The following is an 11,858-nucleotide window of genomic DNA, read 5'->3' as shown; positions in this document are numbered from 1 at the left end:
CAAGTTTTCCGAGCTTCAGTATCCGTCTCCTGTTGCTAACTCAACCCCACAACTTTAACTTTACTTGTATAACTTTAACTTTACCAGTAGTTTTGTATATAAGCTTGACTGGGTTCACGGAAACAACGATATGGTGGAAACCAGTTACGATTTTGCATTGCCTGGCAAGTAGAAAGTAATCACAATCATCTGCATTAGAACTCTTGATATATTTAAATGTTTCAAACGTTTGACATAATCTTAATGCGTTTTGAGATGCTTTATGCAGTTGATTGCCACTCGGCACATAAAGGCGCTCAACATCCAAAGGCATTTTAAATAGGGATGGGACCGCCGCATCAGGAACGATAAAGAGAAAGTCTAAACCGAAAAATGATGACGTTGGAACTTACATCAATGTCACTCTTCCAGTTACAAGCACAAGACTTCAGTGATACAAGGTGAAAATGCCATCGACAACAACAGCTTTTCGGACGCTTGATATCGTCATTTTTGCCGGTAAGTGCAGTAATTAATATGCTATACGAGTGAAGCAACAATAATCTATCGGAAATTCAAGACCTGTGTATGTACTGCCATGGGAAACTGTTTGTCAGCCTAAGCTATCGTATTTTAGCATTACATGGCATTTCGTTTAAAAAATGATAAAAAAACAAAAAAACAATGCTTGAATACTTTTTAGTTCATATTAACATAAAAACTGAATTGAAAATGATTGTTATACTAAAAAAACGCATTAGGTTACGTTTTTCTACAATCGAAATTTGGTTAGATAAACCCAAAAACATTTTTATTTTTGAACGTTTTAAATATTTTGTACGTATGATCAGCTGTGAAGAGATATTTAGAACTTAATTTTACCACTATCAAATCCTAGTCAATATCTAGATGCAAGCTGAAAACTAGCAAGTTTGATTTGACGTAATCTTTTCCATGACACATACTTACTGGTCGTGTTTACAGCGTTTAAATGTGTATCGACACAGGTTTTTAACGAATTTAAGAATGTTGTTCACACGTCCCTTGGCCAAGACATGAAACAACGCAATCATTATACATAAGGCTATGTAATAAACGCTCATATATTTTCTAACAAACCGCTTTATTGGCTTGTGCAAATTATGGACGAGCGGAATTTATGTGCTAAGTATGTAAAATGTTCAGCTACAAAATTAAAATCAATTTTTACTTTCATATTCTCATATTTATGCAGTTCGAAATTTAAGCCTTTTTTCACAGGTTTCACCCAAATACTTTTTACCTAATATATTGTTACCCTTCACTACCGCTTCTCAACTGATTACGTCACAGTTTAAATGATTGTTTACTGGAATAACAATTGCGACAGAAATTGTTTTGTCAATTATAACAAACGAGTTGTCAGAAAGTACACTAACACCTTGAGCAACATTAGAGAAGAAATACCAAATACCGATAAGTGGCGCAAAAAGCAATATTTAAAGATACTTTTGTCAAAATGCTAACGGTTGGGAAGGAATTTGGCCGAATTGTCTAGCGCACCTGACCCATAGACTTAAAAAAACCTGATTGGGATTCGGCCCCTGGAGTGTCCTGGGTTCGAACACCGGGGAAAAAATGCTAACGGTAAGAGTTGAGGTTAGGGTTACTCCCCACATTTAGCAAATTTTTGTCTGTTGTGAGTGTGATGTCCCAATTACACCAATGTAGCTCTGATGCATAGATTAACTTACGGCGTTTTGATTTTAGCAACGTTGGCAATATCAGCCAGTATCGGAATATTTTTTGCTGTCAAAGATCGACGTAAAAAGAATGTCGAAAACTACTTTTACGGCGACCGGAAGATGTCACCAGTAAGTCATTTTAACACACACTCAAACATACAAGCGAGCAGGGCTGCCACTGAGAATTTTAAGATATCTCACGGTTCCCTCACTAAAAAAGTTTGTCCAAAAATCCCAAGATAACCAAAAAATGGCAAATACACAGTTTAAATCCTAGCTGGCGGAGGCAACATAATCTTTGTATTACACCAGGTCCCAGCCATCACGTACTTTTGAAATGACGCTATGAAATACTAGAAAAATACAAAAGAAAATTTTTTTTTTTACTGGCACATGATACATTGAAAAACCTGTGGTACTGGCCTGACTCACTAGTTTTGATAGGGAATTTCAATCAACTTACACTGCTTCGAACACAAAATTGATGAAGCACTGTTACGCAAATCGTTACATAAAAATATGATTTTTGCAAAAGGATCATTTTTGTTTGCAACAATAGTATTAATTGGATCTTAAACGTATTAAACAGATAATTTCAAAAAATCCCAAGGTTGAAAAAGTTTTCCCAAGATCCCAAGCTCAGCACTGAAATCCCAAGATCTTGAGAAAAATCCCAAGGAGTGGCAGCCCTGCAAGCGAGTACACAGAAGCATTTGTTATTGACGTTTGCTTTTTCTTGCTTAGATTCCTTTGGCATGTTCAATTGCAGTTACTTATATATCTGCCATCACAGTTATTGGCTTTCCCTCGGAGACTTACCTGTTTGGGCTTGTGACATTTTGGTATTCTTTAACACTTGTTATACCAACATTTATTGCTTGTTTGTACTACATTCCCTTGATTCATAGACTTCGTTTGAACACAATATATGAGGTACAGCTTATTTACAATCTACACTGTAATCGAATTGTAACCTTACAAACATTGATTTTAGTATCTGGGCTTGAGGTTTCATCCCGTCATACGAAAAATCACATCGGCCCTGGATATTGCAAATATGGTCGGTGGAAATATTCTCATGCTTTTCAGATTTGTTATCGTCCACAACAATTTAAACAACCTTACCTTTAGCATGTGTATATTTAAAACTTTCGCCTTCCATTTCAGGTGATATACATGGGTGTGATCGTCTATCTTCCCGCTCTGGCGCTTAGCGCTGTAACCCCGATCAGTATAGCGTGGAGCATTGTTATGACCAGCGTCATTTGCACAATGTACACCACAGTTGTAAGTTGTAAAGTTTTATAAAAAATATTTTTTTGCAAAAATCATTCAACGAAATGTTACACTCGCAGGGGGGACTGAAAGCTGTCGTGTGGACTGATACATTTCAAGCCGTCATTATGTTGATAGGAGTTCTTTCAGTTCTCATCCAGGCTTTAATAATGCTCGATGGTGTTGAGAATGTTTGGAACGCGCTGAAACGAAGCGGAAGGGACAATGTTTTTGTGTGAGTCAACCGCGATTTCATAGATTTTGCTCAAATAAAGCAGTCAAGTTCCAATAAAGCACGCATGGAAAACGAAAATGCAGCGTGAACTTGTTGGGTCGTTTTTATTATTAGATTTGACCTAAACCCCAGAATTCGCACAACTTTTTGGACCGTTATGATTGGATATGGTTCTATACAATCCGCAAAAACTTGCATTGATCAGTCGATTTGCCAACGATATTTGTCATGTGGATCCGTAAAAGATGCAAGAATGTGCGTAAAAGTGATCTATATATATTTGGTCAAAGTCTGAGACACTTTTACCAGCCACCGTTTTGTTGTGTTTGCAGTGCAGCTCTCGCTGCTCTTGTGCCCAAAGTTACTATCACCCTTTTATCCATCTTATGTGGTTGTGTATTGTACGCTTTCTTTGAGGGTTGTGATCCCATCAAAGCTGGAAAAATTGCAAAATCCGACCAAATGATGCCATACCTTGCACATGAAGCGTTCAAAAATCTTCCAGGGATGTCAGGATTTTTTGTGGCTGCGGCTTACAGTGGAACGTTGAGGTATGCCAAATTGTTCTTGGATAAAAAGGCATACGCATGACGCTTTGTTTATGTAGCTCCGTATCGTCTGGAATTAACGCTGCCGGTTCAATGGTGTTGGAAGATTTTGTTATGCCCTGCAGACCTCATATGACCCATTTTAGACAACTTCTCATCGGAAAAATAACCGGTGGCCTACAATTAAGGCAACTTATAATAGAAACTAATAAGTTTATTATTTCTTTTAGCTCTTTTAATTGGATGTTTTGTGACGGCAATTGCTTTCTTGTCTTCTTTGAGTTCTCAAACAATCGTATCCATAATCTTTTCGGCTCGTGGTGCCTTTGGAGGACCTATATTAGGCCTTTTTACGCTTGGAGTTTTTGTTCCCTGGTGCAATGCGAAAGTAAGTGCAAACATGGTCGATCAGGTGTGACATATGGTGTCATCATGGTAAACTCGATAAATTAAAAATGCATTAATCTCTTCTTAATTTCGAAAATCATTACTCTATTTAAATCTTTTATGCTGCAAAATAAAATGTGAAGAATTTAATCAGCAAGACGTTACATTTGCTCAAATGGTACAACCCTTTTGCGTTTAACCACAGGGTGCTTTCGCTGGCCAACTGGTTGGATTTGTAACCACCTTGTGGATTGCATTGGGAGGGCTAATAAACGGAAAGGCACCAGAAACGCAACGCGCGCTACCAACTTCTATAGAAAATTGCACGTATGTTGTTGACCAGTACACAAAGACGTCATACAACTCAACAATCAACCCCACAACGACACCTAGCGATTGGATTAACCTCACTACTGGACATGTGGACAGGTAGGTGAAAGTTATACTGTATTATTAGGTAATACAAATTTGTTTGTTACCGATATTGTCGTTTTACACACAAGCAGAAGTATTTGACCAAATATTTTTGTAGTGTGGAGAAAACTTACGATCCAATACAAGCTATGTCATTCATGTATTGCACGACAACCGGGTTTTTTCTTACTTTCATGGTTGGAATTATTGTGTCCGCTTGCACAGGTCAGTACCTATATATTATAGCAAGCTTGATAGTATCCTTCAAGTTATCGGATAATAGCCTTATTGATTCTTACAAGTTGTATTGAAACAGTTTTCTTCTTTGGCATCATTTGAACATTTTTTAGGTTTTAGAGACCCAAAGAAAAGTGATCCCAAGCTATTTGTACCAATTATCGACAATCTTCGGCTACCAAAATCAGTTGTTCGATTTTTTCGCTTTGGTGTTCCTCCGTTAAACAATGATGCGAATATAGAAAGAAATGATTTTCAACTTGAGAAAGTGGCAGTGAACAGAGGGTCTCTGGATTCCTCTACCTCAAGTCAATCTTTTTGTCCAAAAGACGAAGTTCTTCCGTTAAACCAGAAAGACATGTAATTTTTGGTAGAACATTCATGTGTTGTCACCTGTTTCAGTTTTATATATTCATATAAATGTTTTAGTGTTTAATCGTTTTGGTTATGTTAGGTGTAATTTGTGTACTCTGTTTAATCATTTGTAAAATGTTTGAAGTCTTCTATTTAAAAGGCGACCAGATGTTTGGATCGCAACCAGTCTAGCAAGCAGCGTTGTTTGTTGTGAATACCTTATTTCTACTCGCTTGAATATCGGTTACCGTAACAGTTAAAAATAAAATCACACTATATCTTAATTATATTAAAACTGGAAATCTTTAGATATGCTTTTAACGTGAAGTGTATTTTCAAAAAACTGCTTCATGTAATCGGTTTCTGTAAACAAGGCATGTGATCAGTCAACAGCTTAACACCCAGAAGAACGAGAAAGAGAAAAAAAAGTCAAACAAACCGAAAAATAATGAAAGTAAAGCTTGCATCAAAATGACTTTTTCAGCTGCAAGCATAAGACATCACTGATGCCAAGTGAAATGACTTCGACAAAAAACACTTTTGGGATGCTTGATATCGTTATTTTTGCCGGTAAGTAGAGTAATTAATATGTAAAGAGTAAGCCTGAAGAAGAACTTCATTTGCTTACTGCATAATAAGAATTTGTTTGTCTTTCCAATGCTATTTCTTTTAGTCTAACGTACGATTAAAAATTAAAAGAAGCAAATGCTCCTTTTCAGTTGATATAAAGAAAAACACTTCATTCAAAATGCTTACCATATTAAGGAAAATAGCCCGCGTGCAAATTCACATTTCTCCTATATTAAGGTTACCAGACGTCCGGAATTTCCCGGTCATGTCCGAAATTTCTGCGTAAAGTCTATGTCAGGAAATAATTTTCAAAAACACTTATAATGCCCAGAAATTTGGCGTCTTGTAGCCTAACCTAGGGTAGTTTTTACAATTCTTTTTCTGACAACTTGCGGGGGTTCAGGCGGCTTCAAGGACTGGTAATGCTACGCTCACAATTTAACAACGCAATAGGTTTGCGCTATGAGCCTCACTAAGTTTATAGTTCAAACTGCTACCTCAAGATTCCTTGGAGATAAACTCCAGAAAGCACCACTTGTATAATCCGTTGACTACATTGTTGGTTTATTCGATTATCAGCGACAGAAATGTTTCAAGAAGGCTTATTCAAATAGAATCCAATTAACATTAACAGCAATTAATACTAAGTGTTGCAAAGAAAGACAAAGGAAAAGCCGTTAAACCTGTATTAATCTCCATACTAAAACCTAACTAAACATGTATTTATTCTAATAAATGTTAGCGCTGACACTAGCCCCTTATAGTGAAGGCACTAGTTTGTCTATGTTTAATTAACAGATGATCTAATTTGTTTTAATTAGACCTTATGGGTCGCTGGTCGCAAAATTTTATAAGTCCAGGCGCTTTCAAGTTCAATTAAAAACTTTATAATTTTCCTAGTTGCTGTTAAAATTTCTAAGCCCAGAGGCTTCAGGTTAAATTACAACTTTATAATTTTCCTAGTTGCTGTTAAAATTTCTAATTCCAGAGGCTTCAAGTTAAATTAAAACTTTATAATGTTCCTTGTTGCTGTTAATATTTCTAATTCCAGAAGCTTCAAGTTAAATTAAAACTTTATAATTTTCCTAGTTGCTGTTAAAATTTCTAAGCCCAGAGGCTTCCAATTAAATTAAAACTTTATAACTTTCCTAGTTGCTGTTAAAATTAAAAACTTAGCCTTATCTAAACTAACGCAGGTCTGCATGCTTTCTGTTTAGTTCCTGTCTGTCTAATCTAAGCGTTATAGCATCAAAATGGCAATTTTTCCAGAATTCGCGGTTTATATAGGCAAGAATTTGGGGAAATCCCGAGCGCTCCGAGCCGTGTTAGAGCGCGTTGTATACTGTGGGAAAATTTAGTGTATACATCCGTTTGCCCTACGTTCTACACTATTGCATGTGACCGCTACAAACTCAAATACATAAGTTCGAACTGTTGTCTAAAACAAAACTTCGCACTTTTATTGCTTGGATTAAACGTTTTAACACTTTTGTACTCATAAGATGTCTGATGGTGAAATTAGGAACTTAATTTAACCACTATAAAATCACAACCAAAATCTAGACATAAGATTGATGAAACATGCTGTTTAATGATTCGTGTTAACATCTTAATGGATAATCGCCCGATATAAAACGTGTTTCAAACGGATGTAACATTTACTTTTACGCGTCCCTTGGGCACAAGGCCATATAGAAAACCGCAAGTATTAGATTTAAAAAAAAACTAAGATGAACGCATATTCATAACTGGGATTCCTTCATAATCCTAAAGCGTTAGATACCTTGCAAATAATGAAAGCAGTTGGGACAAATTTTCAGCAATGTTGGAAAGGCTACACTAAAACATTTTTGTACGCAAAACATATTCGCATTAGTGATGGGACGGGTACCCGGTACTCGGTACTCGGTATCGATGGTATCGAACGATTTCAGTGGTATCGATACTCGTACTCGGTATCGAAATATTTTGTCTCAGTTTTCGATACCAACGTGCGAGTACCGAAGGCCGATTTACACTATAAGAACACTGGAAACTTTGTGCCAATATATGCTTCGGACAGTACAAATTTGGGAAAAAGTTCCGCCAGGTTACGTATTTTTTTGCTATCTTATGGAGATTACTTTTTTCTGCATGTGTGTGTGCACGCCTGTACGCCGGCCATGGCAGATAAATTAGCAGGTGATATACAACTAAGTACAACACTGTACTTAAGTACTCGGTAATCGTACTCGGTACTCGGTATCGAAGGTATATACATGTGGTACTCGTACTCGGTATCGGTACTCGCTTCGAAACCTGGTATCGTCCCATCACTAATTCGCATACCCTCTGCTACCTCCAAACTAATTACGCCATGGGAGTTTCAAGAATTGTTTATTGAATACAAATCAGACTTTATTGATTTGTTAATTATTACGTACACACGAGTTGTTAGAGAGTAAACTGGCACCATAACGTACATAAGACCAAATTTGCTAAATACTGATAGGTAGCGCCAAAAGCACTGGCGGTCATGTGAATTGTAATGCATCCATCTCGGTTCAACCCTTAACATGAAAGATTATAAATCATCATTTGCAACTGCTGCACAAACCTCACGGTCGAAAATACGCTAAATTAAACAAACATGGCGAAGATGGTAAACTTGTTTTACGTTTTATAATGGTAAAAATGTTTCACGCTTTTACGTGGAAACAGCACAGTAACACTGAGTGAACAAAGTGCACCTTAAGCATCTTGGTCAAATGTACAGAACATTTAATGTGAAGCAGAATGACGAAAGAGGTTAAGGACGGTGGTAGGCCTATACCTCTTCAGTTTGCAGTGACGCAGTTATAACCTTGAGACTCGTCAGCGAACATTAACATAAACCGACCACTACACAACCAATGTAGCAACCTGCTCAACGAAAGTCAGTGACGAAAAGAACTGAACCACGTTGCGTTATCACACAAAACTGCCAGTTAATTGTTACGTCACACAACGCGATGGATTGTTGTAGTGAGAAAAAGCGGGAATCAATAGAAATCAGCAATTACTAGCACTTAAGTCTTAAGATGTAGGTGTTTGTACTGTTTGCGCAATCTGTCGATATTTAGCGAAATGCGCAGGTGGGGTGTGATGATAGTGGATTTTCCGATTTTTTTGCAACATTTGTTACACAATTTATTTGCTTCTGCTAAAACTTGAGCTCATGACCAAAGCAATGCTTTTATGTTATACAACTTACCATGATACATGGCTGCCATTATGTTAAATAAGCTACCATAACAAACTAAGTTTAAATAAATTGTTAAAATGTCGGACGCGACACACGACACATTCCCTTTTCTAGGCGACATATTTGGGGGAACTCCCATTACGTATATGTACCGGCAAACAATGTTGTTGATTTTTCGCAAAAGTATTGCAAGGCTGTCGCTGCATAGTCGTGTGACTTTTTCCACGCGCCAGATACACAAAATGGCCATGATTGACTACCCCTATGAAGAGGCTGTAAAGACCTTAAATCAACTGCAAGGCACACAAATGATGCCGCTTGCTAAAAAGTATGAAGGCTACGGACTAATTGCCATGAGAAACTTCCTTGCTCGTGTGAAGATTACTGACGATGACCTTGGAGGCATGAACATTGTCCACGTAGCTGGTACCAAGGGAAAGGGGTCAACATGTGCATTTGTTGAAAGTATATTACGTCACCATGGGGTAAAGACGGGTTTTTTTAGTTCACCACACTTAATAGAAGTCAGAGAAAGATTTCGAGTTGCTGGGAAACCTATCTCAAGGGAACTATTTACAAGTTATTTTTGGCAAGTTTACAAGCTTCTGGAGCTTGATAAAGACATCTATGATGTAGAATTTCCATCATATTTTTACTTTCTTACAGTTTTGGGATTTTACATTTTCAAGCATGAAAAAGTGGATGCAGCTATTTTTGAAGTAGGAATTGGAGGAACTTATGATTGCACAAATGTTGTTACGAATCCTACTGTATGTGGTGTTTCATCATTAGGAATTGACCACACTAATTTATTGGGAGATACTATTGCATCAATCGCCTGGCATAAAGCAGGGATCTTTAAATCAGGTGTGTCTGCTTTTACAGTTCTGCAACCATTAAATGGTTTAGAAGTATTGCAGGAGGTGGCAAAGAAAAAACAAGCATGCCTAAACATTGCACAAGATTTTACAACCTATACAGCAAAACAGAATGTTAACCTCGGTCTTTCTGGAGAATATCAGAAAGTTAATGCATCACTTGCAATAGAATTGGCCAACTGTTGGCTTCTCAAACAATTAGGTGTTAGTTTGTTCAGTGGTGAAAAACTAGATAAAAATACTGTGGATGGTTTGGCAAATTGCGAATGGAATGGAAGGGCACAAGTGATAAAGTTTGACTCAATGACATTTTATTTGGATGGGGCTCACACTATGCGAAGTGTTAAATGTGCAACTGAATGGTTTCAAAAGGAATCTGATGCTGAAGCAGCAAAGCTGTCTAAACCTTGCACAAAAACACTTGTCTTTAATGTCACCAAAAAGCGTGATGCATATAGTTTTTTATCCACTTTGTACCAGTGTAATTTTTCCAAGGCAATTTTTGTTCCAAACATTGCAACACTTTTACCTACTCATCTCAATGACCAAAACAATCTACAATGCCCCGTGGAATCACGCCTTGCGCAAGTGCTGCAAAACAAGGATGAATGGAATGCTCTGTGCAAAGACAATAATGATCTGATGGTTGCAGAACAGTCATATGTGTTTGCCTGTATTGCAGATGCAATTGTCTGGATGTCAAAAGGCAGGGATGATAAACTGCAACAAGTAGCACAATTGTTGTGTTTAGAAAACTCATGGCCAAACCATCCATGTGGATCAGACCATCTACAAGTGTTAATAACTGGAAGCTTACATTTGGTTGGAGGCTGCTTGAGAGTCTTAAAACCTAATTTGAATGATTAGAACACTGCATTTTGCTACAAATTTAGAAATTAAAATCTCAACAAAATTATCTGAAGCAAACTGCAATGTCTGTATTTTAGCTTAAAATGCTATTGTACCTGTTGAGTTCATTTACAGCAGCAACCCTGGCCACCATCCAAAATTTAAATTTCACTATCTAACATTTTACACAATATGCTAAAAAATGCAATCATGCAATTATATTTGATTTAATTACTTGTAAAATGGCATCAACTATGTACTGACTGCCTTGCAGGCTTAGTCAACAATCGCTTTTTGTTGCAAAACTCATAATTCCTGTTAGTTGCTTATGTGCTTATGAAATAATTGGTTAAATTATATGGTGCATATCAATCCTAAGCAATGCTAAATGTGTATTTTTTTACAGTTTTTGTGTTTTGGTTGAAGGTATTGTTGGTAAAATCATAGAGTCAAGGCAAAGGTAGCAAATAAACTTTTACTGAGAAAACAAATCTTGTTGTAAGATTGTAAATGTGTATTACTGTAATAGAAGGCTAATGCTTAAATACACTGTTTAGACAACTACTTTATGCATTGTGTTTTTAACAAAACTTTGTACTGATGTTTGCAGCACATGCTTGCTCATGTTTTGCCATTATGTAAAAGCATACCAATTGTTCATTCTAGTCTTTACTTCGAAACAAAAATTAATGTAAGTTTTGTGAACTCGTTACATGTATTGTCTGTGTTATGGACAGCATGTTTAAGCATTTTTGTTTTAAAACTATTTGTCACCACAAAATCTTCAAAAGTTTTACCTTTTTTTAAAGTACAAGTGGACACTAAAATTCAAAATAAAAGCACAAAACTGTTTTGGACATTCCGAGAATGTGTGCATTTGTTGTTTGAGGGCAAAAATGACAGGACCCAATGGTACCAGAGTCTAAATAGTTTTTCTTTGATGGATAACGAAATCGAACTGACACAATGTTACCAAAACATACTGACGATGCAAAAAATTCGCAGCTGGCCGCAGGCGTAAAAACAGCAACATTTTTTGGCATGTGAAGCTCAGGACATGACAACGGGAAATGTTTTTGCCGATTGCAGCTATTATTCCAAAATACCAAATATTCTGGCTACTTTGTCAGATCAGCTCTTGGTATTGTTTCTACTGAAATCCTCGTTTTCTGTCGCTATACCACT

At 36.9% G+C, this 11,858-nt stretch overlaps 2 protein-coding genes across 2 annotated transcripts; both read left to right on the top strand.

Moving 5' to 3' along the window:
• Window positions 1-446: 446 nt before the first annotated feature.
• Window positions 447-5,163, top strand: LOC145213159 (sodium-coupled monocarboxylate transporter 2-like). Its single transcript, XM_080081393.1, has 12 exons — window positions 447-498; window positions 1,729-1,832; window positions 2,448-2,636; window positions 2,698-2,763; window positions 2,871-2,990; window positions 3,059-3,213; window positions 3,546-3,764; window positions 3,821-3,933; window positions 3,992-4,149; window positions 4,354-4,577; window positions 4,681-4,787; window positions 4,913-5,163. The coding sequence occupies exons 1-12, from the start codon at window positions 447-449 to the stop codon at window positions 5,161-5,163; spliced, it is 1,758 nt and encodes a 585-aa protein (XP_079937519.1).
• Window positions 5,164-9,008: 3,845 nt separating this feature from the next.
• LOC145213681 (folylpolyglutamate synthase, mitochondrial-like) lies at window positions 9,009-11,535 on the top strand. Its single transcript, XM_080082043.1, has one exon. It carries the CDS (start codon window positions 9,024-9,026, stop codon window positions 10,689-10,691), a length of 1,668 nt encoding a protein of 555 aa, XP_079938169.1. The 5' UTR covers window positions 9,009-9,023; the 3' UTR covers window positions 10,692-11,535.
• Window positions 11,536-11,858: the final 323 nt, after the last annotated feature.

This window comes from Phallusia mammillata, chromosome 2, assembly GCF_965637545.1.
Source record: "Phallusia mammillata chromosome 2, kaPhaMamm4.hap1.1, whole genome shotgun sequence".
In the NCBI taxonomy this organism is placed as follows: domain Eukaryota; kingdom Metazoa; phylum Chordata; class Ascidiacea; order Phlebobranchia; family Ascidiidae; genus Phallusia; species Phallusia mammillata.
This window is presented reverse-complemented; position numbering and strand designations above follow the sequence as displayed.

Bases quoted from the DNA above. Each gene is read 5' to 3' on its own strand.
- LOC145213681 (XM_080082043.1), top strand. From the start codon at position 9,024: ATGTCGGACGCGACACACGACACATTCCCTTTTCTAGGCGACATATTT.
- LOC145213159 (XM_080081393.1), top strand. From the start codon at position 447: ATGCCATCGACAACAACAGCTTTTCGGACGCTTGATATCGTCATTTTT. The intron at 499-1,728 runs GTAAGTGCAGTA...TTTTGATTTTAG, and splicing joins TGATATCGTCATTTTTGCCG to CAACGTTGGCAATATCAGCC. The intron at 4,578-4,680 runs GTAGGTGAAAGT...ATATTTTTGTAG, and splicing joins ACTACTGGACATGTGGACAG to TGTGGAGAAAACTTACGATC.